The 24,616-nt window shown below is 52.1% G+C and overlaps 7 protein-coding genes across 7 annotated transcripts; 5 read left to right on the forward strand and 2 right to left on the reverse strand.

Moving 5' to 3' along the window:
* Nucleotides 1-703: 703 nt before the first annotated feature.
* B0T23DRAFT_391996 (uncharacterized protein) lies at nucleotides 704-5,501 on the forward strand (the record flags this gene model as incomplete). Its single annotated transcript, XM_062837983.1, has 6 exons — nucleotides 704-980; nucleotides 1,033-1,212; nucleotides 1,252-2,958; nucleotides 3,016-3,866; nucleotides 4,014-5,271; nucleotides 5,305-5,501. The coding sequence occupies 6 exons, from the start codon at nucleotides 704-706 to the stop codon at nucleotides 5,499-5,501; spliced, it is 4,470 nt and encodes a 1,489-aa protein (XP_062697017.1).
* A 285-nt stretch (nucleotides 5,502-5,786) lies between these two features.
* Nucleotides 5,787-6,978, forward strand: B0T23DRAFT_434519 (protein-tyrosine phosphatase-like protein; the record flags this gene model as incomplete). The annotated part of the gene is made up of 1 exon (XM_062840499.1): nucleotides 5,787-6,978. The coding sequence occupies exon 1, from the start codon at nucleotides 6,073-6,075 to the stop codon at nucleotides 6,976-6,978; it is 906 nt and encodes a 301-aa protein (XP_062697018.1). The 5' UTR covers nucleotides 5,787-6,072.
* Nucleotides 6,979-8,594: 1,616 nt separating this feature from the next.
* B0T23DRAFT_391998 (uncharacterized protein) lies at nucleotides 8,595-8,972 on the forward strand (the record flags this gene model as incomplete). The annotated part of the gene is made up of 1 exon (XM_062837984.1): nucleotides 8,595-8,972. The coding sequence occupies one exon, from the start codon at nucleotides 8,595-8,597 to the stop codon at nucleotides 8,970-8,972; it is 378 nt and encodes a 125-aa protein (XP_062697019.1).
* Nucleotides 8,973-9,727: 755 nt separating this feature from the next.
* B0T23DRAFT_401001 (uncharacterized protein) lies at nucleotides 9,728-11,761 on the reverse strand (the record flags this gene model as incomplete). Its single annotated transcript, XM_062838542.1, has 2 exons — nucleotides 9,728-11,607; nucleotides 11,731-11,761. The coding sequence occupies 2 exons, from the start codon at nucleotides 11,759-11,761 to the stop codon at nucleotides 9,728-9,730; spliced, it is 1,911 nt and encodes a 636-aa protein (XP_062697020.1).
* A 2,406-nt stretch (nucleotides 11,762-14,167) lies between these two features.
* On the forward strand, nucleotides 14,168-15,678 carry B0T23DRAFT_16585 (delta-aminolevulinic acid dehydratase). The gene is made up of 2 exons (XM_062832813.1): nucleotides 14,168-14,668; nucleotides 14,739-15,678. The coding sequence occupies exons 1-2, from the start codon at nucleotides 14,420-14,422 to the stop codon at nucleotides 15,645-15,647; spliced, it is 1,158 nt and encodes a 385-aa protein (XP_062697021.1). The 5' UTR covers nucleotides 14,168-14,419; the 3' UTR covers nucleotides 15,648-15,678.
* Nucleotides 15,679-17,669: 1,991 nt separating this feature from the next.
* B0T23DRAFT_329459 (acyltransferase family-domain-containing protein) lies at nucleotides 17,670-20,223 on the forward strand (the record flags this gene model as incomplete). The annotated part of the gene is made up of 2 exons (XM_062835696.1): nucleotides 17,670-20,029; nucleotides 20,084-20,223. One exon carries the CDS (start codon nucleotides 17,670-17,672, stop codon nucleotides 19,725-19,727), a length of 2,058 nt encoding a protein of 685 aa, XP_062697022.1. The 3' UTR covers nucleotides 19,728-20,029; nucleotides 20,084-20,223.
* A 1,507-nt stretch (nucleotides 20,224-21,730) lies between these two features.
* B0T23DRAFT_369828 (uncharacterized protein) lies at nucleotides 21,731-24,555 on the reverse strand. Its single transcript, XM_062836547.1, has one exon. It carries the CDS (start codon nucleotides 24,369-24,371, stop codon nucleotides 21,852-21,854), a length of 2,520 nt encoding a protein of 839 aa, XP_062697023.1. The 5' UTR covers nucleotides 24,372-24,555; the 3' UTR covers nucleotides 21,731-21,851.
* Between the last annotated feature and the right edge of the window lie 61 nt (nucleotides 24,556-24,616).

Genomic DNA, 24,616 nt, shown 5'->3' on the forward strand with positions numbered 1-24,616 from the left:
GAGAACTCGGAGTTGCGGTGGAAGTGTAGGGCTCTTTCACTCGAACTTGCAGTGTGTCACTGTGACCAAAGCCTGGTGAGTCTTCCTTCCGAACCACTACCAAGTATCCGACAACATCACTGGCACTGCATACTTATAGGTTTTAGGGGTGCTCCTGCATTCTTTCTGTTCAGTTCCCCGAAACTGGCAGCACACGGAATAAAACATCCGACGAGCCTCGCTCCTTCCTTGAAGTACACCATCACAACACCGGTCCCGTCTTTTCCGTGCTTGTGGGCTCATTTACAATGGCTCACTCTTTCATGAGAGCCGTCCCTTTGGGCTGCTCCTCTTCTTGGCATTTCCTTTTTATTTTCTCTTCATCTTCCGCTCCACTCCCTAGAGACACTTGACCTAACAAATGTCTCCGTATTCTTAACGACGCATCATCATTCACTTCATCCTTCATCCTCGGCTTTATCTCTATCCTACATGGTCCTGGTACTCTTGGTTGTCTTTCCTGCTCTTGCCAAGGTCTCCTTATACTTCTCGTACCTCCTAACCTTGGTCCTCATCTTGTCCTCAAATCACGGTTGGATTTCCTTCGACACCCCGAGACACCGGGCTCCATATCAGATTAACATCGTTCCGTGTGAGTTCGTCCCACGGAAGAGCTCTTCTGGCACCAAACCGCCAGTCTCATCCTCTGTGGTATACAACCGCCATGTCTACTTTCGAGAAGAACCGCGTTCGAGATGCGCACCCATACTCTGGGCCCATCGATCCGCCACCATACCAGCGCGCCCCCTCTTCGGAGCTGTCTCTCCCTAGTCTCAGGGGTAACAATGCCTACCAGGAGACACTGAGCAACATCTCGCATTCTCGGTACTCTTCGATGGATCGTGACTCGATTCCCAAGTATGAACATCTCGATTCGGTTCCAAGTCCGAACATGACCATCAAGTCAGGCAACATGAGATTCATGATTCCTCCTCGGAAACGTACGTCTACACGTCATCTTTGTCCCAACCCCGCTAACTGTTCACCAAGCAGATCCTTTCACTCCCATGGACACTACGCCCTTGAGTTCTAGAGTACCGCGCAACGCAAGCTTCCGAGTCACATTCGATTCTTCAACCCATGATCTCGATTCACCACTAGAATCAGGGCGTGATTACTTCTATGGCGCAACGTATGAGGAAGAACCGCCCGGCCCCTCTTACAATCTCAACGGTCCGCCCGGACAGAGCTAGAACCTCTACCCCCTCAAAGAATGGATAGAGACGAGCGGAAACCAGGACCCCTCAAGCAGTGACTTTGTCCACCATACATTGCCCGATAGTCAAGTGTCTCAGGAACTGTCAGTTACTTCGAAAGGCCGCCACCAGCATGGCCACAGCTTAGAACCAAAAGTTCGAACGGTTGCGGAGCTCGCGAAGTCTAGCGCATTCGATTTCACCGGGCAGAAGGGGATACTGACAGCTGTTCCATCGCCGAACTTGCCGCCCTTGTACCACCAAGAGGGAATGCTTGACTTGGCGACTTACATTGCCTCACGGGATCCGAGTCCCATGGGCCACACGCAAGCTCAAGTGGATGTTGCGAGCCATCACCTTGCGGCTATAACACCCTCTCATGGGGAAATGAACACTTCAAATATCATTTCAGCCTGTCTGGATTCCCCTCGCCACCTCAAGTCCACCGACAGCCGCATGAACCATCATTATGGTTATTCCTTCACACCAGAGATGCAGCCATACAATGACGGCGATGGCTCAAAAGATTCTGCAATCGGCCAGGCAGTGACGCCGCGCGGATTCTCAAAACACAAATCAGCATCCGAGCTCGTCGCATACTGGGAGTCAATGCAAGGTAGCAACGATGCCAACAATGCTACGCCGGCCAAGCAAGGCTTGCCACACCGACCTAGGGCTGATTTTTCGACTGTCCCTCCTGATTTCAGGGGAAGCACGGATCGTACTAATTTCGGTAAAGCACCCGAAGGAAAGCTTTATCCTGTAGCTGAGCATATATCAGTGCCATCAGACAATAAGTTAGACCCAGCGGCAACGTCATCAGCCATGGGAAACTTGAACCGCACAAGAGCCTGGCTACGAGATCTTATCAAGCAACCGCAGCCTTACAAGACAAAATTTACTGAGCTCCCACGCAAGGATTCAATGCATGAGCGCTTATTGGACGACTATGACTCTGCGTATCCTCGATCACTGCTGAGGAATTCCACAGCCGGTGCCTCAATAGACATGAAATTCCGAAGTACTGTCAACAACCTGGAGAATCTTCTCAGTGAAGCAATGGAGCTGGCAGCAGTCACCGCCCAACGAGAAGTTGACCACCAGTGCCCAGACTACTATGAGCTTGACGAGCTTGCTTACTGCGATGTGCCAACACCTCCCGGCGTACACAAAAGTTTTCCCAGCGAAAATGGGTCTATGGTGAATGAGGTTGGCGACTTTGACTACTGGACTGCTGTAGAAAGCGCCTTGGGAATAGATCATAGCAGTGAAAATAACATACGGAAACCGAAGCATTACCGGTCAGCTCCAGGAATGCACAGTAGGAACGTGGCAGTCAAAATCCCAAAAAGAAAATCCAGTCTGATGCAACCAAAGATCAAACCAAGCTATTCGACTCTGGGTGGCCCTCGCTACGAAGAACTAGGCGGAGAACCTCCGGCGCAGGGCCCGGCTCCAGGGCCAATTGGCCTAAGGACCAAGCAGTCGTCAAGATTAGAAACCCCAGCCAGTCCATCTGCCAGTACAGACTCGCCGCCACCGTCCGGGTGTCTGCCGAGGGTTGCTTTAAAACTTAGAAGCTACCGTAGCTTTGGCGCGATACGGCCTCTACGCCATATCAGTTCACTGCGGCCACAAGCTGATGGTGCTATGGATACCCCTGGTGACGAGAGTGATTCCACAGTTGTTCGTACATTACTCAAACGCAGGGTTCCGGCTTCAGGTTAGTAAATATCCAGTGTAGCTAATCATTCTGAACGATATATTGACTAGTATCAAGGGCTCGATGGACCAGCCACGTCAACCGGGGGCCGTTCACAGCAATTTCAAACCGCTTCATGGACTTATGGCGATGATTCAAGGGGCCTGGGGGAAGGGGAGCCAAGGGACGCGCCAGATACTCGCATTGATCTGCGTGGAAGGTCTCATGTCAGCCTCCGTGGTTACCAGGGTTTTAGCCTGGCACGAGCGTACCGTCGACAACCAGTAGCCCGAGACTGGTCTACTGCCCGTAAAAGGTTCGTTGCCGGAGTCGCATGTCTGAGCACCGCGTTCATCGGCATGGTCATCGGCATCTATGCTGGGCTTGTCCCATCCATCCAGTACTGGATAGCTGATCTCAATCACTATGCTATCCTGGGTAATTTCTTCTTCTACTTGGGCTTGGCCATTCCCACCTTTTTCTTTTGGCCTTTACCGTTGCTACACGGTCGGAAGCCGTACATCCTGTCAAGTTTGATACTAGCGATGCCTTTATTGTTCCCCCAGGCTATTGCCGTCAGCACATGGCGGTCACCGTATGTGAGCACTTGGAGGTGGGCTCTGCTAGGCTCACGCGGATTCATGGGGCTCACTCTTGGGTTTGCGAGTATGAATTTCCACTCCATGCTGACAGATCTGTTTGGGGCTTCGCTCATGAGCGGCAATCCACATCAGGAGGTAGTCGACAAGTTTGACGTAAGAAGACACGGCGGCGGCATGGGCGTTTGGCTGGGACTGTGGACGTGGTGCTTTACTGGGTCCATTGGCATCGGATTCCTGATCGGAGCAGCGATCATCAACAATTTCAACCCCTCATGGGGTTTCTACGTCAGCATCATGATGATAGCTGTCGTGCTTCTTCTAAATGTTGTATGCCCGGAAGTCCGACGCTCTCCTTTCAGACGATCTGTGGCGGAAGTCAAGGACGGTAAACAGGTGTCACGGAGAGTCGCTCGTGGGGAAGTCATGATGCATCGGGTGAAAGATGGTCCGACCTGGTGGTGGCAGGAAGTCTAGCACGGTATCTTGCTATCACTGGAAATGCTTCGACAACCCGGATTCATGATTATGGCCGTATATGTGGGGTGGATCTACGCGCAGGTGATTCTCGTCATCTGTCTGCTTGGCTCGCTCACGTCCAAGGATTACAGGCTCAGGTCGCCTTTGGTTGGCCTTTGTGTTGCGTTTATCTCCATTGGCGCACTGGTCTCGATACCTTTCCAGAAGGCGAACATATTTTCTCGCCACAGGAACTACCCTCAGCTGTCTAACATGGACACACTTCTCGACAAAAAGTTTACATGGACGTCACATCTTCTTCGCCGCGCCATATTCCTCACCCTTTTGCCGATTCTAGGCATGGCATACACGGTGTCTTCCGCTGGAGGTCACATACCGGTACCTGTGCCTGTTCTTTTTGCTACTCTGATGGGTACCATATCAGCCCTGGCAGTAGCTGAATGTAACGGACTCATCATGGAGAATTTCGACTGTTCCGACCTACTCCCGGGTATGATTGGACGTCCCAGAGGGTATTCGAACAAGCAACCCAAGCGCACGAACTACTCGTCACACCCGCGGATAGCTGCTGGGTTTGCTGTCTGTCATACCTTTGGCTTCCTTCTTGCGGCATTAGCAACCACTGTAGCTGGAAGAGCACAGCGAAACCTCGGTCAACGAGAGGCAACTGGCATCGTCGCTGGCGTGCTGTTTCTGTTGACTGTCCTTTTGCTTGCAGTCCTTGTTCGCTTCAAGGAAATCGAAATTATCCCAAGCTCCAAGACAGTCGAGATGGAGAAGTGGCAGAAGATTCGTCGTGAAAGCATTCGCAAATCTATCATCGAAATTAAAGCTGGGAGACCCCTTCCAGTAACCATGACAGATGAAGAGATCTGGCGTCCCCGTCTTCCTGGAAATCCATCGAGCCAGTTCCGAAGAGTCAATATTCTGGAGTTGGGCGCTATGACAAGATGGACCGAAATCCGGAAGAAGAACAAGCTGATTGACGAATCGGCCGCACATTTGAATCGGGCAGCGCTTGAGTCTGCGCGCATGGCTGTTGAGAATGCCACTGGCATTGGAGCAAGGACAACAAAGATGATACGAAAAGTCAGTAGTCGCAAGGGAAGGAGAAAGCAGGGTCAATCCCAACGCACGATGTACAAGCACCTAGGTGTGCCACTTCAGCCGGAAGAAGCAGGCCCAAGTCGTGGTGATACCGCGTCACCAAACAGGTTTGGTCTTTATCGGTTTGATGCCGAACCAGCGAGGGCTGGTAAGCAAACAACTACTCTTACAGTGCCTCCAGGATCGGATGGTTTCTCCTTCAAAGCACATTCTGACTTAGACACCGGGAGTGTGCTTGAGCGTCCTGTCCCTGAGGAGGACGAGGACATGGTTGATTTTATCACTTCTTCGGAAGAGGATGGGAACGACAGAATTGAGTTGGATGAATTGGGACCCTTGGAAGGCTCCCCAAGCGGACATGCAAGGAAAGAGGTTTGAACGTTGTTGGTCCGATGAGGCCAGGGTTGAAGTTTGATCGGGTAGCCCTGTTGCAAAAATTCCTTGGTCGCCTTCGTATACTAACATGCGAATGGTTATCCTTTAAAACAACATTTTCCCCGGAAATCGCAACGTTGGACGAATCTCTTTTCGGATGATCAAACACTAGAGCTCGGATGGACATCAGATGGTGGCTCCACTTTTCAGGGGATCATGAGATGGTTTGTTTACTTGCTGCCGTATGAGGTTAGTACCCGGCCTCGGTCCCGAGATTGTGGGGAAGTAGCGGGGTTGGTGAGGACCTCAATTCACATCCTGTGCTTCCCTCCCTCCGTGATCTGCGTTTGCTATCATTGGCGGTGAGAAGTGATATAACCTGCAAGGCGTGGGAGGATCCCCTGAATGATAAGCATTAATAATAAACACAGAGTCTCATGTCATTTCTCTCCTCGGTGTTACTCTCCATCACGACAACCATCTTGCATAGAAATCACAGGAGATTCCCGGCGGCAACGTGCTTATCGACTTCCATCTGTTCACTTGATTAATATCACCAAACCAACTCACCAAGATGGCCCTCCCAACCCTCTCCAAAGCCGACCTCATTGCCCTCTCCGAAACAGATGTAACCCAACCCATCCCCAAAGAATCTATCTTTGCCGCCCTCGCCACCCCACCCTTCCTCTACATCCCCGGCACCTTTAACACGCGCGACCTCGGCCTCCTCCCCTTATCTTCTAGTTCCTCCAGTGGCAAAGGTCGCAAAGTCGGAATTCGCCCAGGCCTCATCTACCGCTCCGGCGGCTTCTTTCCCAATGGCGGCTTCAACGACGCTGCCAAGACGCAACTGGCAAAGCAGCTCGGCATCAAAAAGATCTTTGATATCCGTTCCGTAAGGGAACACAGTCATGCCCCCGACCCGGAGATTGCAGGGGTAAAAAACTACTGGATCGCCGCGGAAGCCACGGAAAAAGAAGCGACCGTTAATCTTGCCGATTTCCTCGAGGGCAAAGGAGAAAGGGGGTACGTGAAGATGTATATGGACGTTCTACGGGGGTATGAGGAGGTTATTGGTGCTTTGTTAAGGAGTCTGTTAGATGCTCCTGAAAATCAAAAACCGGAGCCGATATTATTCCACTGCACGGCGGGACGGGATAGGACCGGTGTGGTTGCTGGATTGCTCCTAAGCTTGGCGGGGGTGAGTGAGGAGGACGTGGAGATGGATTGGATGTTGAGTCGGATCGGAACGGAGTTGGCGAGGGAGCAACTTTTGGGGTTTGCGATGAAGGGAGCTGGAGCCAGGAGTGTGGAGAGCCCGGGGTTTGAGAATTTGGTGTCTTTGAAGAGGGAGTGTTGGAGGGCTTTTGTGAGGGAGGTTAAGAGGGTGTATGGTGGATGGGAAGGGTATGTGAGGGGGGTGTTGGGGTTGAGTGAGGGGGAGGTGGAAAGGATTGGGAGGGTTTTGAGGGGGGAATAATGGGAATGGGAGGCGGGGATTAGAGTAAGATGTGGGTGCAGGTGTAGGGTGCAGGTGTAGGCGAGGTGCAGCCCGAACAACTAGAGGGTATGAATTTTGGGGGGTGAGTCTTTGATGAGACACTATACGACTCTCGTCTCGGACGTTACGTGACCCCATGAAAGAGAGTGATACACTGTAGCATAGTGAGTAATGTCTAGAGGTGATTGACGGAAGTCAGAGCAGGCGACAAGCGACACTCCCCAATGGTACCTACCCGAGTACCGTGACCTGTCAACCCTAAATCAACCCTTTCCAGCTGTCATCCCATCGTTCCAACTTTTTTCTCATCTACCACTCTATCTTTATTACCACAAACCTAACAGTTCATCGTCACCTCACCACCATTTCACCTCAACTTCATCTCGTCCTTCAAAGTGACATCACCTTGGAATTGAGCCGCCCAAACAGGTTTGACTTTCCAAGTAAACCACCGCGATTGGCCACAGCGCTTACAACGTAAACCACCCCTGTTGGACCCTGAATTTCCTGAAAGAGAGGGCCTGGCTTCGCTTGGTTATAGGGCAACCAATAACCATGTCGGGCGACTTAGGCGACTCAAGCGGGATGACGCCACTGACGTTAGCGTGCAACGTGGGAAGCGTGTAAGAGGTAGAGAGGTATGGGACGGAATGTTGGAACTTGGGGGACCCTTGACCACATTCCAACGTCTTTTTGCCGATCTGCCTTTGAACATACGCAACCCATCAAAGGCGATGTGATGATGAATAAGTCACAGGCATAGGCGCAGGTGCATGTGCAAGTGCAGGTCTAAGGGTCCTGCAGTGACGAACGCCAAAGGGTCCATCCACACCACCCCTTCGAGGACACTGATAGGATGTGAGGCCTGAAAAGCCAAGTCTGCCATGGTATCTTCCAAGTCCCTTGATATGGGGGACCTACATCAGCTTCTTTATCGCCCTTGATGTCATCCTCAAGGCATGTTAACGAAGCCAAGGGGAAGCCAGTGCGTGGCCAGGTAGGCCAAGGACCGTCAGGCCACTCAGATGTGGCTGTGTCAGTGTGAGTGGGATGGTGAGAAAGTAGAGTAATCGCTTGGCTAGTTAGGTATTGGATGTTGGATATCACTTCGTATAGTGTGGTATCTGTTGGTGTTGACTGAACAGCCTGGCGTCGTCATTTTGTAGTGTGTGGCTACGTAGGTGGAAGTTGAAGGAGGTTGTGTAACAGCGGGACGACAATCAACGAAAACGAGAAAGCGGGATGGGACTTGACGGGATCTTCGAAAACCTCATGACCATGACCACCACCCACTACAGACTGCAAAGAAGGGATGACGTCCGATTTGACTACCATACCAAGAAAATAACCAACTTTGAGATAAATCATCGGCTATATAACTCGGCCTTGCTTCACCTATTTCCAGATTTGGTTCCATCTCATCAGCATCAACATCATCAAATCAAGCTACATTCACAAACATAAAGACTTCCACAAACCAAAAGTTCAAGAGTCAATACTTGCCCATTACCTCCACACACAAACAACCCAATTCCAAACACAAATCACCTCAACCTCAACCCCAAAACCAATAAAGAAAAGAAAAAAAAAACAAGATGTTCGGCCGCCGTCGTGCCCACGCCCCCATGACCAGCACCAGGACCACCCGTCCCATGGGCTCCGGCCTCTTCAGCCGCCGTCGCGTTCACCACACCACACCCATGACGACCACTCACACCACCCACACCACCCGCCGCCGCGGTTATGGCCGCAAGAGGCACCACGGACAAGGAATGGTTGCCCCCGCTGCTACCACCATGGGAACCACAGCCGCCGTTCATCACCACCAAAAGCGCAAGACGAGTCTCGGTGATAAGATCAGCGGGGCGCTGATGAAGATCAAGGGGAGCATTACGGGAAGGCCGGGACAGAAGGCTGCGGGGACGAGGAGGATGCGGGGGACGGATGGACGGGGGAGGAGGAGACATTATTAAAGGGGAAATCAGTATTGAGTATTGACGGTTGAGTAGGGAGCGGGGAGTTGTAGGATTGTTGTACAGTTAGTTTTGTAATGTGTCTTTCTTTTGTTTTGATGATTACGTGTACTTGTATGTGGGGGCAGAAGCAGAGAGAGATACCCTTGAATGCACAGATGAAACTTAATACAACATATCAAACAGTGGGATGAGTTGCCTGACTATAGACACATGCACATGAGCTATACAACGATTACACAAGACCCTGCATATATCCATCAACATCACTGCACTAATCGTGGCTGGTCCATCATGATAGTATGCTTATTAAGTATTAGATTGGAGGGAACTTATGCTACGTTCAAGTGACCAAACTGAAATATAGTAAAGTAAGGCTGCAGGTATGTACATCAGCCAGAGAAACCGAAAAAGACTTTGCACCAACGATATAGAATCTGTAGATCGCAGTGCAGTCTATGTGCTCTTTGAAACGACGACGCCAAAGTCCCAATTCTTTGCTTCCAAGTCTAGGTACTCTGACGAACTGGAAAGCCAGCCGAAGGCCATTAAAACATTTGTAGGTTAAAGGAAAAGACGAACACAACCGCCATGAGTTGGTTGTGGTCGCGGGAAAAAGAAAAAATTCTAGAACTGCAATACCGAAGATAGGATGACCGAGCTGGATCATGGGTATCATACAACATCCAAACAAAAGACGTAAAATCGTGGCAAAGGTCGTAATCCTCATGACCATAACCCTAAGCCTCTTCGTCTCAAAAGACCTCTTGAGAATCGAGAGGTCTATAACCATGCTCAATGGCGGGAGAACCCATCTGGAGCTCATCAGTCTCCATATGTCGAAGATGAGGGTTCAAGGTAAGCTGCGAGTCTGTCCGCGAACGAGTGATGCCGACAGGTTTGACGATCGCTTTGCGCACCGGCGCGGTGTACAGCGGCCGAGGTCGACCAGGTCTAAGCAAGGGTACCGTTCCCTCATCATCTTCTGTACTCTCCCCGGATCGGTTGCTGGTCGAGCGGCTGGTGCAAGATGGACGAAGGTACCGGTTTTTGTGATCGGAGTCGTAGTCCGGCAAGAGGAGCGTACTACGAGCAAGCTCGTCCAGCTCGTCTTGCTCAGCCGCACGGCCCAATGGTACATCCGGATATTGCGTGCGGAACTCGATGGTCATGAGCTCCAAGTCACGCTTAGCAGGAGAAGGATGTTTCTTTCTCTCGACATCGTCCACGACTGGGACGTATGAGAAGATACTAGCAAGTCCAGGAGACAAAGCCAAGGGGTGCTTCTTGGACTGCTCACTGTCAAGGCCCAGGCCCATTGGTAAACTAGCATCCACATCAATGCTCCGGCTTCGCAGACCGCCACGACATTTCTTGGTAGGACTCTCGCTGGGCGACGAAGTACGCTTGTAGCCCCTTCGAGGTGTTGACGAGGCAATGGGAGTAGACGGCAGTAGCGAGTCCAAGCTGCTCTCCATCACCCTTTCCGATTCGAATGGATTTTGGGATGAAAGAGGCGGCAACACAGAGTCGTCCACGGAGCCTCCCCGAAGACGGGTTTCGAACTCGGTAAGAGGTCGTCGGAGTGAACTTGGAGACGCAAAAGGATCATCCAGCGACCTACGAGCGCGTAAGAACTTGCCTTCCATGAAAACGGGCTTGCGATGAACTTTTCCGCCAAAGATCTTCTGAACCTTGTCTTTGTTCAAGTTCACACCCTCATTAAGGCGTAGTTCGATCGACTTAAGACCTGACCTCTTCCCTGCAACGCCACCTGGTGCCACGACTTCTGCTTCATCCTCCTCTTCCTCGATGTTTTGTACTTTGGAGTCCTTGGACTGATTTTTGGGAAAGAGCCGCCGTTCGGAAAGCGCGTGAGAAACCTTTTTGAAAAGGCCGTTCTGTTTGACGAGGCGAGACACTTTTGAAGACGTGCTGCTGGAGGGAATGGCGGTTGTAGGTTGTGCAGGCTGTGGCTCTGACTTGAGTGCCTGGGTAGCGGCTAACATCTTTTCGATCTTCTCGGCAATCTCTGAAGCGTCAAGACCCACTGGCTTGCTGGAGGTCGCTGGGGCAGCGTTGGGCTGTTCGTGAAGATTTGTCAACGGCATTGTTGCCGATGCAGGCAGCTTGGTCATCCTACTGTTGGGCGGGTGCATCGCCAGGGGATTCAGAGCGCCGGTGCTCGACTTTGGGAGCCCCTTGACGTAGTCACAGCGGGGAGGAGCTAGAGGAGATGGTCGCTGGCGAGTGGATCGGCGTCTCGACGACCTTCTGGGTAGGCTGGGCGAGGGTCGCACGACAGGAACCGGTCGCTGGCGAATCTTTCGATTAGCGGCGGGCGCCTCCTCCACTCCAGCCTCTAAAACAGCATCGCCAACTATGCCGGTGTTGTGGATGGGATGCGGATACACACGAGTAATGGTGCATGCCGTCTCGTCCGGGGCAACGTAAGGGGCCTGGTCGATCGGCGACTCCATGGCGGAGGTCATGACTGTATCTTCAAGAAGCGCGCTGGCCATCTCGTCGATGCTAGTGCGATTGCGATTGTTGGAGGTGCCTTGACTGGTCCCTTGAGACTGTGTTTCCAGAAGACGGATGGTGGGATCTTCTTGGTTGGAGGTATCAATGAATACTGCAAGCGTGATTAGAACAAGGCCTTTGGGCTTTGCGGCAGTGAAAGCGCAAGATACGTGGGCTGCTGGTCGGGTTTGTTTTATTGTTTGCTGTCTTAGTGGAAGAAAGAACTTGGACGTACCGGTGCTCATGGTTCTGCGCCGCGAAGGCATTGTGGTGTCAGGACGGCGCTGCATGAAAGAAAGAAGAGATTTTTTTTTGGAGTATGTTACCGTGGTAGAAGTCATTCTCGTTGCTGACTATGCCACGAGATTGTGTTTGCTTTGAGGTTTTTTGAGGTCTGGAAATTGGATGAGCGAAAACTTGGTTTGGGGTGAAGGAGTGGCTGGGCCCAAGACGGGCACCGAAATGGATCAGATTTGGGTTGAAGCAGCGGCACACTGTTGTTGTTCGGGCACTTTAAATCACTGGGACGGATAATTCAACTGCAACAAGGTCAGTGTCGCCGACTCAATGCTGGCGTCAAGGCGGCGATGGCTGCGGCGGAAATCAGAGGCTTACAAAATCAGGTCTGTTGCCTGGGGCATGTCGCTCTCCCTGCCTGTTCTAGACCAGGTGACGAGCAATTGCATGAAGAATGACTGCCAATGCGCGCCAGGTTGAGGTTGGAGATGCCTCAAGGGGTCAACGGGAAATGAGCAAGTGACTGGTGCTGGTGAAGGTTCGTGGGTTGTAACGGGAAAGGTTGGAAGGAGGGGAGCGGAAGTGAACCTGGGAAGCAAGTGCTGCCTGCAGAATGAAATCAGTCACGATGTCTTGAAATTTCAGCCAAGAAACACTCGAGTTCGGCGCCGCACATCATCGGACCAAACGGCGATTGCTGGACTCTAGGGGAAGGTGGTGGGCTCGGGGCATGTTTCGAGCCGTACGTGTTCAGATGAAAGAGTGTTCGGGTCCGAAACAATCAACTACATCTTAGAGGTAGAGGTAGGTCCCTCAGAGATGGGAAAACGTGGGCCGCAACGACGGGAGGTAGGTGCATCTCCTTCGATCGGTCGTCACGGCAGGCGTACTTGCAACTTCCACTTGCGTTCCTTCCTCCTTGATGCCGACTCGTGACGAGGGCAATCTTGGGATCCGATGAGCTACTACTAGGTAGGTATGCAGAGAGCTTTTTGGTACGAGGCCTTGTTTCTTGGACGGAACCTTGATGGCCAAGTGTGAGCCGAGACTACAAAGCACCCATCTTATCTGATCAAGAGTTAATCAAGTGGAACTCATCGTCAATCCGATGACAGACACTCACTCGAGGATGAACACAAACCGGCCGACACAGGACGAGAAAGATCGGACGTCGAACATTCAGTTGAGATAGATTTTATAGGCGGTTGGCTAGCGAAGGCAGGAATGGCCATCAACCAGTATAGGGGGTCGTCACGGACATAGTTCCTATATATCTAGGCGATGTTACCAAGCGTGCTCGGGAAAAGTTGCACTTCTGGCAAGCTAAAACATCAGAGGTAGATGCAAACAGCCGTACATTGAATGACAGGTTCGTCTTAATCCAAAAGGTTGAGACTGGTGAGCAATGAATCTTGTCATGCGAGAAACAGACTTGTTCGATCAAGACGACAGGATGAGAACAATCGCAGATTCTTCCCCCAGCGTTTCAAGCGTCCCCGTGAGCTGAATCTGCCTGTTCCCCATAGTATACCTATAGATGGTTTGAAGCATGCCGTTATGTTCAAATGTAACGACTCAAGACCTTGCATTCAGGACGAGTCTGAACCGCCTACTACCCGCATTATCGAGCAGTGAAGGAAGCGGTGTCACTCATGAACATCTGCTCGGATATTCAGTATTTCTCGAACGACTCCAGAAAATGCTCACTGGAGCCCACAGATCCATGGGAATCCTTCAAGCGTAAGAACTTCGTGTCTTCAGAGGCGGACTCTATCATGGTCAACTGATGTTGTCTTCAAACGATCAGGTAGCTCTTGGCAGGTGTGTCTTTGCGGAGTTGCAATTCGTTTGTCGTTGAAAGAGATGGAGTGATTACGTCAGCAGAGTAGCCCCTTGCACGTGCTTAGGTCGTCGCTTGCGCCGTTCCGAATGTCAGCACTGCAAGGTCAGCAGGATCCGCGAAAAATCGAACGGGCGACAAGAACTTGAAGTCAATGTTTGGGAGGAGTGGACGTGCGAGGAGGTGGTGCGGTAGACGCACGGACTGGCATCCACTCTTTTGGAAATCCTCCAGATCTGATTGGCGAATGGCCGCTGGATTTGGAAAGAGGCAAGCACTTCTCCGAATGCCGAAGCGGGAAAAGCAAAGTCCCAGGTGAGGAACAAAGCAAAGCGCCTTCATCCACACTGAGAGGTTATAGGTATCCGTTACGGATATCCCAAGCACCCGACTCTACTTCGCCCACACTTCACTTTCGAGAGGGGACACGCCTCCGTGATAATCTCCAGATTGACCCTAAACAGGCGGGAACTGCAACTCCATTGCTGTCGCTGTATTCCCGAATCCGAAATTATCCACTTCGAACCTCGGGTCGGCAAACAAGAAGAGAAGGTTACAGCAGTCCAGACACTGAGCAGCCAGCGGCACGACCTATCTTTCCCCGGCCTGTCCGCCCGCCACTGCACGTTCCGAGAGTGTCAACGCTACCGCCGCGTACGAATACACTCTTTTCATTGGCCAGGTTGGGCTACGGTTGATTTATCCTAAGCAACGTATTTATAACGGTCACCACTACCTACACCAACAATAACATCCTTTATCCTCTCCCGCGAGGCACTTTCGAGAGCATCAGCAAGAACAATAGTCGGGCTCAACTTCTGCCTCGAATCCACTTTCAGACGACACCATGTCTTTCTCCAGCCTTGTACAAGACCTCTCCCTCCGGGACCCCAATGCGCCCAGGCGCCGCGGTGACGCTTCAGTCTCTACCATCGACGACCGCGCTTCTCGCACATCCCACATTTCCCGCGCCATGTCTTATGCCAGCACCGCCGCCACCAGCGTCAGCATCTCCGGCGATATCTCCAGCCAGCTCCATGGCGGTTATGCCCATCCTCTTGCCCGTTCGTGGCAGGCCGAGCGTCAACTAACAAAGGTGCGCTTCCCATCGCCTCTCTTGTCTGTCTGATGACTCTTGGTCGCTAACTAATCGCCTTTTCAAACAGTCCATGCTCATCTATCCCCTATTCGTTTCCGATAACGACGATGAAGAGGTTCTGATTCCTTCTCTCCCGAACCAGTATCGCCGCGGCATCAACAGACTCGTTCCCTTCCTCGAGCCGCTCGTCCACAAGGGCCTTCGCTCCGTCATTCTCTTTGGCGTCCCTCTTAAGCCCGGTACCAAGGATGCGCTGGGAACCGCTGCCGATGATCCCGAGGGTCCCGTCATCCGCAGCATCCGCCTGCTGAGGCAAAGATTCCCCCAGCTATACATCACTGTCGACGTCTGCTTGTGCGAGTACACTTCCCATGGTCACTGCGGTATTTTGCGCGATGACGGCAGTCTCAACAACCAATTGTCGGTCGATCGCATCTCGGACGTTGCTCTTGCCTACGCCAAGGCCGGTGCCCACTGCGTTGCTCCTTCCGACATGAACGACGGTCGCATTCGTGCCATCAAGCTCAAGCTCATCGAAGAGGGTATTGTCCACCGTGTGACGCTCATGTCGTACGCCGCCAAGTTCTCCGGCTGCCTTTACGGCCCCTTCCGTGACGCTGCCGGCTCATGCCCTTCGTTTGGCGACCGCAAGTGCTACCAGCTGCCTCCTGGAGGCCGTGGTTTGGCTCGTCGTGCCATTGTTCGTGACATCAACGAGGGTGCCGATATCATCATGGTCAAGCCCGCAAGCCAGTACCTGGACATTATCAGTGACGCCAAGGAGCTCGGAAAGGACTTGCCCGTTGCTGCCTACCAGGTCAGCGGTGAATTCGCCATGATCCACGCCGCTGCAAAGGCGGGTGTTTTCGATCTCAAGGCTATGGCCTTCGAAGCCACCGAGGGTATTCTCCGGGCTGGCGCCACCATCATCATCAGCTACTTCGTTCCCGAGTTCCTTGACTGGCTCTCCACATAATTTTGTCAACATAAGGGCAGGAGTCAATGCAATGGCTGGCGCAGGGTGTTTACGGCGTTTCTTATGTTTTCTTATACCAGGTTATAGAGTTTAATTCGGGTTTCGGGTTTAAAAAGTTCATGACGGGATGGGTCATGATGCACGAGCACGTAAAAGGAGTACATACCAATAAACGCACCTCTTTCATACGAACTTTGCATCGTCTTCTAAGCCTTGAACTGGACGAACGATCGCTTCACATACTCATAAAACACCAAATCGCTAACATTGTCCATTGCCAAGTTGGAAACACATATGTTCCTTGCACAATTAACAGTGCATGGGTCTCTTTAGGAAAACCATCTCTCGATGTCAACGAAACGTCATCCCACACCTTTCCACGATTGCCATGAGTTCTCCAGGGTGCGCAGACCTACATATCCGTTAGCATCTACCGTTACAGCATCAAGAGAGTTCACGAAGCCCTGTTGTGGCAAGAACACTAATAGGGAGTGTACCAATGACAGAAACCCGATGATCAGGTAAGTCCTTCTCCCGGCAGCTACCGGCTCACTTTACTTCGTCTATCCCTGACAAAGATTCGGGAACTGTGACTCGTTTACTGAAGAGATTTGGCTGATGAGAAGTTTGTTGTTTGGTTCAAGTTGAAAGAGAAATGAAAGAGTTATCGAAACTTGGGGGTCATGGAACCCTTGGCCGACCACATGTTCCTCCCGCCAGGCACCGACGGGTATTCTATTTATCTCCTTTTAGTTCCTAATGATTCCCGGAAATTCAGCGAGTGCATTGCCCACACATATGCCCGGCGTATTGAGTTGGGTATCTGTTCGAGCACCTCCCAGAGGTCGAGTCGCCACTCATGCATTTCCCCCCAGTCCACCAAAAGCCTGACACTGCACAGTGCCACTTCATCATATCGCATAAACTTGGACCACACGTCTTTAGATAACAGGGCCTAACCGGCAGCTTCATCAATAGTAGTTACACAGATGCAGCGATGCAGCTTGAGTGCCTTAAGGTTTGGGTCATGGATGAGTTTCGTTCAGTCTGCAATGGTCAGCTGAGACGTATGGCCCAAGTTCATAAAGTACTGCCTTGCCGACAGGTCTCACCTTGAAAATGCCCAAAAATCATGACAAATGTTGAAGAGGCACGACGCTTGAATGAGTCATTGCATATAAACGTCGTGGCAGTACGATTCCAGGGTATTATCCATCTCTGCGATTACAACACAAGTGGCAATCCTCCTTCTCGACTCGCAGTACATGCTCCGAAGCGCTTGAAGGGATACTGTACCCCTGGTGTTTACGGATGAACTCCACGAACTCCGTTATGGTGTCTACAGAAGCTGGTGCTCTCCAGGCTTCCTCGCGTATTCTGCGGGTGCCATGGATTTCAAAATATAGGTACAGAACACTTGCTCTCATGCAAACATGCGTCGGAAATCTGGACGACATGTGTGCCGATAACTAGGTGCCTGGAAGAAAAGAAGGCATGCATCACTCTGGCCACGATTCAAAGGTCTTTTGGATCTGTTGGGCACGGTCTTTTCAGACTTCCAGAATTTGTATAAAAGCACTTCCGGTCCTGACCATTAGAGTTCGTTTGTCCTCCTCTTTTTTTCTCCATCATCAGACCAGACTTCCACATCCTGATCTCCTCTTCGTACACATCGCCTCCATTCTAAACTTGCCCATAGTAAGTACACAATCGCTCGATATCCCTCAGACACAAGCCAACAGTCTTTAGACAACACAGTCACAACTTCAATCGGGTTCGACTGATCAGAGGGCTTGGTGACTTGGGTGCTCCAGTCTTCGGAGTTCCCAAATTCACCAAGTTTTCTTCATGTCTCGTCTTAACCTTTGTTGAATACGGCGCAGACTTTGCTTTCTCATCCCCGCTTCTCCTATTGAGGGATGGGTCAGCAGCAAGGGTCAAACGCGGCCTAAAGGGTTCGGGGCTTCCCTATCTGGGCTATAGGAGCTTTAGCTCCTTGAGCGTCTCCAGTGATGAGCAGTCATGAATCATACATACGCTGAGGAGACATCAAGCGTGGGTCTGAAACTCGACACAGACAAGGCCTTTTTTCCCGACATCGAGTCCAATTCTGGCCATGAGGAGCAAGAAGTCGGGAGTGCACCTCAACGCCAACGGCGCCGCCACTCCACCATCTTCGGCTGGTTACCTAGAGTTAACATTGGCTTCTTTTCCCGAGATCCGAGGCATCATGTACCCCATCTAATCGCTCCAATACGCCCTCTTTTGCTCCGCTCATCATTCTTCCTTCTCCCAAGCTTTCTCCAGTCTCGCATTCGGAGACGACGCCCCTTTTGTTCCACATTACCAGAGAACCAGAAGAAAAAGGATAAGGAGAGACACGATGAGGAACCTCGGACTCTAAGCCCAACGGCGTATCTGGACGGCATGCGCGGCATCGCTGCGTTTTCCGTCTTCCTCTGCCACTACTTCTACACATGCTTCGTCATCGCCGAAGGCTGGGGCTCGGGAGGGAGCAACTACCATTTCCTCAAACTTCCCATTATCCGGCTCTTTTACTCCGGGCCACCAATGGTGTGTATCTTCTTCGTCATCTCCGGCTACGCCATATCCTTAAAACCACTTAAACTTATCCACTCGGCTTCTTGCTCATCCGGTTCTTCTGCCACAGCTCATGCTGACGAGCGCAACTACTCCAAACTCCTCGAAACTCTCTCCTCGCTTGTCTTCCGGCGCGGTCTCCGGCTATTTCTCCCACCCGCCATCTCGACCTTCCTCATCGTTCTCCTCCTCCGGCTCGGAGTCTATGAATGGAACCGCGAGTTCGCTTCAGACGAGAATTTTCTGAGAAACGTCCAGGAGATCCACTACGAGCGATTTGAGTCCGCCACGGAGCAGTTCGTTGATTGGACATATGCCATGCTCAACTTTGTGCATCTGTGGGATTGGGATGCGTTTGCGGGGTCGACGGGGATTGATGTCCATTTGTGGACGATCCCCGTGGAATTTCGGGCTTCCATGGTGTTGTTTTTGACAATACTGGGAACGGCGAGGTTGAATAGGGGGATTAGGAGGGGGTTCGTGTTAGGATGGTGTGGGTTTGCGTTTTTGTGGGAAAGGTGGGAGATGTGTTTGTTTTGGATGGGGATGGTGTTAGCGGAGAGTGATGTGATCAGGGAGATGCGGGCGAGAGGGGAGCAAGAAGAAAGAGTTCAGGGGGGCTTTGCGGAGAGAAACGGAGGAAGAGGAGGAGTATTGCCGGTTGTTGAGCCGGTGTTAGCGAGGACGGGAGACGTCATGCCGCAGCAGCGACGTCATCCCCAGCGACACCCGCAAGAGACAACGGCAAGAGGCCCTGATATATCCTCAAACATGACCATTGTTGGGTCCGGAGACGAGACTTCTCACGAGTCTCACCAACCACCGACTCCATCACCGCCGACAACAGCAGCAGCTGGCAGACCTCTCCCTGCCGGGATCACCCTCTTCCCGACAGTCATCTTGGTAGTTTCCCTCTACCTCCTCTCCCAACCCGACATATACTCCCACCTCACCCCAGGGTGGATAACCCTCACCTCCCTGATTCCTCACTGGTGGACAGAACACTACCGCTTTTATCAATCTATAGGGGCAGTCCTCTTCGTCTACTCCGTTTCCCGGTATCCATCCTCCTCTGATTCCCCCTCCGGCTCCTCATCCCACCCCCTTTCCGTCGCCGGCTCGTGTTCCCCCAACACTGGTCCGACCACCGCCGTCCCCATCTTCTCTTCGATCCTAAACCCCAAAACACTCTTTGAATCCTCCATCGCACGGCATCTCGGCAAAACTTCCTACGCCATCTACCTCGTTCACGGTCCAGTGCTTCACACCCTCGGGTATACCGTGATGAAGTTCACCTGGACTCGGGTAACAGGAACGGAGACGGATAAGCAGTACGTCACGGGGTTTGTCTTGGCCAGTCTGGCCGTGGTACCGTTGGTGATCTGGGTGGCGGATGTGTTTTGGAGAGGAGTGGATGAGCCGGTGGTCAGGTTGGCTAGGAGGTTGGAAGAGCGGGTGGTTGTTGGGATAGGCGAGTAATGAAGACGGTGGGGGTAGTTGGGCTTTTTGGGGACCACCAAACTGGCTGCTCGAGCGAACGGCTTGGGATAGCCAGTTCAAGTGGGATGATCCATCTAGTTGTGTCCCACCTTCCTTTCTCTTCATTCTCTCCTCTTTCCTTCCTACGCTCTTGCCTCTTTTCTTCCTCCCAAATCATCTTCCACCTCGCCTTTTGCGACAAGGAGCACTTCAAGTCTTCAACCATGATCCATTGTCGGGTTCACCTCTGGACTTTCTTTTGTGCTCTTCAATGGAACAACAGTCACAAAGAAGAGCACCGAGTAAGTGTTCTTTTCTCCCACTGCATCAAAATGGAGCGAGCGCTAACTCCCTAGACTTGAGCATCGACCGGCGGGTATCTCAGGAAAAGATCGTTGGATTTTGTCCCTGAGTAGATCCGCAAGACGTTCAACATCACAAACAACTTCACCCCTGAGGAGTAGGAGCACGTCAAAAAAAAAAAAAAAAAAAAAACCTTCCTCTACGGCCAAGAAATCCCGTCGTCGTTCCTCAGGGGATACACTCGGAAACCCTTTCCGAATACTAATTCTTCTAACTTTTTTAAGTCTTCTATGGGACAAGTTTAGACAGTCTGTGAGACCTTGCCACCCACTCACTGTTTGAATTGGTCGTAGACGAGCAGTGCCAGTTCGTTTCAATGGATGCAAACTGTTGTTTCGGCTCAAACGGGATGCTTTTCCGCTCGTTGTTCCGATGAAGAAGCAATTCTCGGAAGAACAACAACGTTTGTCCTCCCGAACAACGAGGGGTATCACCATTGGGGGGATCTGGCAGGCCCCCTGCGGCCGAATTCAGGCCGGCAGCAATATCGCATTCTCAAGCTGTCTGAAATGTTCGTTCTTTTCGTCTTGGCCGCCGTTGACCGAAAAAGAAGGCCATCCTCACTTCGATGGCCAGCGGCTGGTCGCCATCCTATGTCGGTAGCAGCCGTGCGTACCTCTACCGTTACATGGATCACTTTTTTTTCCCCCTTCTTTTCTTCTTCTTTTGGGCTTCAAGTCTTGGGCAGTTTTTCTTTCCCCAGACACAGACGGCGAAGGAGTATTAGTCGGTACTGGGGATATTATCTTTTCTGTCCGCCTTGGTTTATGAAGCACATCATGTTTGACTTTAACGCTAACGCACCACAATCTTCCTCACGGCTGATTTGGTCGTAGACGGGCAGTGCTAGTCCTTCAATGGACGCGAGATAGGTGTTCGAGTCCATTGTTGCTTTTTCGATTGTTGCTCGGATGGAGAGTAGTGCTTGGAGGAACGGAATGTCACTTGGACAGTTGAAGTGGCTATTGGAGGATCCGGCGGGCCCCTGCGGCCGAATCATCTAGAGGGGTGATAGGTATCTTGTTGTCGAGCAGGTTGTCATTCCCTAGTGTAGGCTTCATCTGCTTCTTGTTCTCTTTCTTTGATTTTTTTCGAGTTGGGGAGATTATGTAAAGGTACCTCCCTCTCGGCTGATTTGGTCGTAGACGGGCAGTGCTAGTCCTTCAATGGACGACGAATATTGTTCGAGGTGGGATGGATGCTTCTTCGCTCGTTGTTCCGATGAAGAGCAATGCTCGGAGGACGGGATAACACCCGAACACAGCGAAGCGGCCATCGGAGGATCCGGCGGGCCCCTGCGGCCGAATCATCAAGGAGGCAATTATCATAGTCTCAAGTAGTTGAATCGTGTACCTAGACTTAGGCATTAGTGCTAGGCTCACAAAACACTACAAGAACTTTGCATCACATGAAGTTAACGCCAGTTTGGTTGTCATATGTACTTCGACGCTGCTTCATATGCACCGAACCCTACGGAGTACAGTTGACTCTACCTGAAAAGGATTCTGAGTTTCACGAGACTATTCGGTACGCGATCTTGTTTTTTTGCGTCATCTGGAAGCCGAATACCAGGAAATCCCAGGGAAGTTGGGCAAGTATTAAAAAATGCGGGGCGGATGGTGGTGTTCACATGCTGTTGTTGATCGATGTCATGTATTTCCAAGATATATTGTACAACTCCAACCCCCCGACTCCCATAACTTACATGCCTGCCGACACCTAGAGGTAAGTATATATACATGCCTGAAACCGGACTATGCATCACAAGCTGCTTGAAGCACTCGCGACATTCCTCGTCCTGTAGGCTTCCAACCCTTCAATTTCCCCCGTCGTCTCCTCCCACTCCTCCTCCGCCGCCTTGACCACTTCCCTCTCTTCTCCTCTTTCACCAAGCGACTCCTCAACCACCACGCTCTCGCTAATATCCCTCAGCTGCTCCTCCATAATCCTATACTCGTCCTGCGCCGCAATCCAATCAGGCATCTTGGACATGTCCTCAGAGTTCTCGTTCTGGGCAGCCGCCTCAGTCAACTTGGCCACGAACGCCGCCTTTCTCTTCTGCTTCTTATCCTCCAACCGCTGCATCATCTGCAGCGCACCCTCCCGATTGAGCAAGTAGCTGAATGCCCTCAACGTAAAACGATCAGGCTTATATTCCGCAGCTTCCATGCGCTGCAGCGCCGACGCCGTCTTGCCGACGGCCTGCAGCCGGGCGTGGCCGGCAATCAGCGTGTTCCAGGTCACGCGATTAGCTTCGACGCCGTGGTCGCGCATCATCTTGAAAATGCGGTCGCCCTGCTCGCGGTGCTCGCGCCGGTGCATGAAGCCGTGCAGCAGGACGGACCAGGTGTAGATGCTCGGGGCCGGGTGGCGGGGCTCTAGATCGGGCTTCTGCGGGTCGGCGTCGAAGAGCGCGCGGGAGGCGGCGGCGTCCTTGAGCATGTCGCTGACGATGTCGAGGGCGGCAAGGGCCATGTTGGTGCCTTGCCATTCGAGGATGGCCTTGATGATGGTGTCGTGGATAATGGTGCCCTTGGTGGCGACGAAGGCGAGAATGGTCGGGTCACCCTGCTTGAGCCGGTTGCGAAAGTTGGAGTAGAACTCGATCAGGCTGGAGGGCTGGGAGAAGTTGCGGATGAAGGAGGTCACCATGATGTTGAGCGTGTCGTTGCCTGGCTTAATACGTGCTTCGGCCTCGAGTTCGGGTATAAGGGCCAGGGTGTTCCTGAGCGATCGCATGCTCTGCCAGCCGGACCACGAAGGGGCCATTCCATCGAGTTCTCGCTGGTGTGTTTCTGCGGTGTAGCTTTGTAGGTCGATATTCAACAGGGCTTGCAAAGGACCAAGGTCGAATATCTTGGAGTACGTCCTAAACATGTACTCAAAGCTTGGAATGGGGACTGGTGGCTTCATCTTCCGCTTTCGGAGCTCCCAAACCGTTGTAGTATGAATAAAGGTGAGGACACCGTTGATGATGACGCGATCTTGTGACGCTTCACTTGGTAAGAGTTCGAGTATGCGGCGGAAGCTCCGGTGGTCATTTGCTAGCGTAGCTCCGTGCAGCAACTGGGAATAGAAATGGAGATCTGGCTGGACTCCCTGACTGGTCATAAGGTCGTAGACCTGCCACGCAGTTTCCAGTTCGTTGTTATCGCAAAGGTTCCTGATAATAGTTGTGTAGTGGATGATGTTGGGCTGAAGTCCGAATTCCAAAAGCTCTTGGTTTAGTTGCGAGCGGAGCGTTGGGAGGTTCTCGCCGTCCTCTTTATCTCCCGGTGAAATCTTTGGAAAGGTCAGGATGGCGGTAGCCAGAGCGGCGCAATGCAGCCCGTTGACATCCAGCTGACCATCCTGAATGATCTCACGCAACAGATCAGCAGCCGCCGGCTTGTATTTTGGCTCCTTTGCCAAGTACCATACAAAATGTTGCTTCGTGTTGACATGTAATGGCTGTCGGTATTCTTTGATGGCCACAAGTAGCTCGTAGACCTGGTCCACTGTGGCATGCCTCAGTATATGGTAGATGGTATTTTGTCGTAGGCAGATGTAGCGCTTCCGAGTCTTGTGGTAGCAGTGAAGCAAGGCCCCAGCAACGGCCCTCCCGTATTCCGACTGTACAGGCCCTTTTAGCCTCTGCAGATAGTCGGCCATGTATAGGAAACTGTCGACGATGGCGTAGAAATTCGATTTGTCTTTTTGAAAGATGGCCCGGAAGATGTCCGGGGCTTGGTCGGGGAACCAGTGGAGAGCGTCGACCATAACCGGCCGCCAGAGCTTTACTCGACTCTTTTTGGGTATGAGCTGCCAGGCTTGCCGCATGTGGTCGACATCCCTCTGGCAAAGTAGATCTTGTATTATGTGAAGCTCGGGGCGCCCCTCTGACTGCAGGGCCTCGTCTCGGTGTTTGTCTCTCTGTTTCCTATCCAAGGCTCTCTTCGCCCATATCTGGGTGAACCGTCTCTTCCAACGGTAGAGGTCTACCAGGCTGCTGTAATAGTCACTCCGTCGGACGTTCAGTTGGAGGACCCTTCGGTCCTCTTTCCACTGGTGTAGCCATCCTTTCAATGGTACGTAATAATCTGAGCATGTGCGCTCATTTCCCTCTGACTCGGTGGCTGGCCTCGGCTGGCTCGACGACTGCTGGGCGGGTGGCGAGGACGCGAGAGAGCTAACAGGACGCACCAGCGGCCGGGGACGGAGGGCAAGCCGGAGCTGAAGCGGATCGCCTTGTTGTCGGAGGTTGGAGAGACATGACCGGCATATGAACGGAGCCTGTTGCATGGTTCTCCGGAAGGCCGACGGGCCGGCACCAAAATAGAGCCGTAGGCGGAAACGATCTCTATGACGGAGCGTATGTTGGCATCATGTGTCATGTGTATGTTGGGGAGTCCGATTCCGACTCGACGACCAGAGTCGGGTTGCGATGTCGCCGTAGTATCAAAAACGACCAAAATTTTGACAAGACAGGAAATCCGGTGATAAGATGCGCGGCACAGTGACTGGAGGGGCGATCTACAGGGCATACA

The sequence above is a fragment of the Neurospora hispaniola genome, assembly GCF_033458365.1.
Source record: "Neurospora hispaniola strain FGSC 10403 chromosome Unknown B0T23scaffold_1, whole genome shotgun sequence".
NCBI classification, from domain to species: domain Eukaryota; kingdom Fungi; phylum Ascomycota; class Sordariomycetes; order Sordariales; family Sordariaceae; genus Neurospora; species Neurospora hispaniola.

Bases quoted from the DNA above. Each gene is read 5' to 3' on its own strand.
- B0T23DRAFT_16585 (XM_062832813.1), top strand. From the start codon at position 14,420: ATGTCTTTCTCCAGCCTTGTACAAGACCTCTCCCTCCGGGACCCCAAT. The intron at 14,669-14,738 runs GTGCGCTTCCCA...CTTTTCAAACAG, and splicing joins CCGAGCGTCAACTAACAAAG to TCCATGCTCATCTATCCCCT.
- B0T23DRAFT_369828 (XM_062836547.1), bottom strand. From the start codon at position 24,371: ATGCAACAGGCTCCGTTCATATGCCGGTCATGTCTCTCCAACCTCCGA.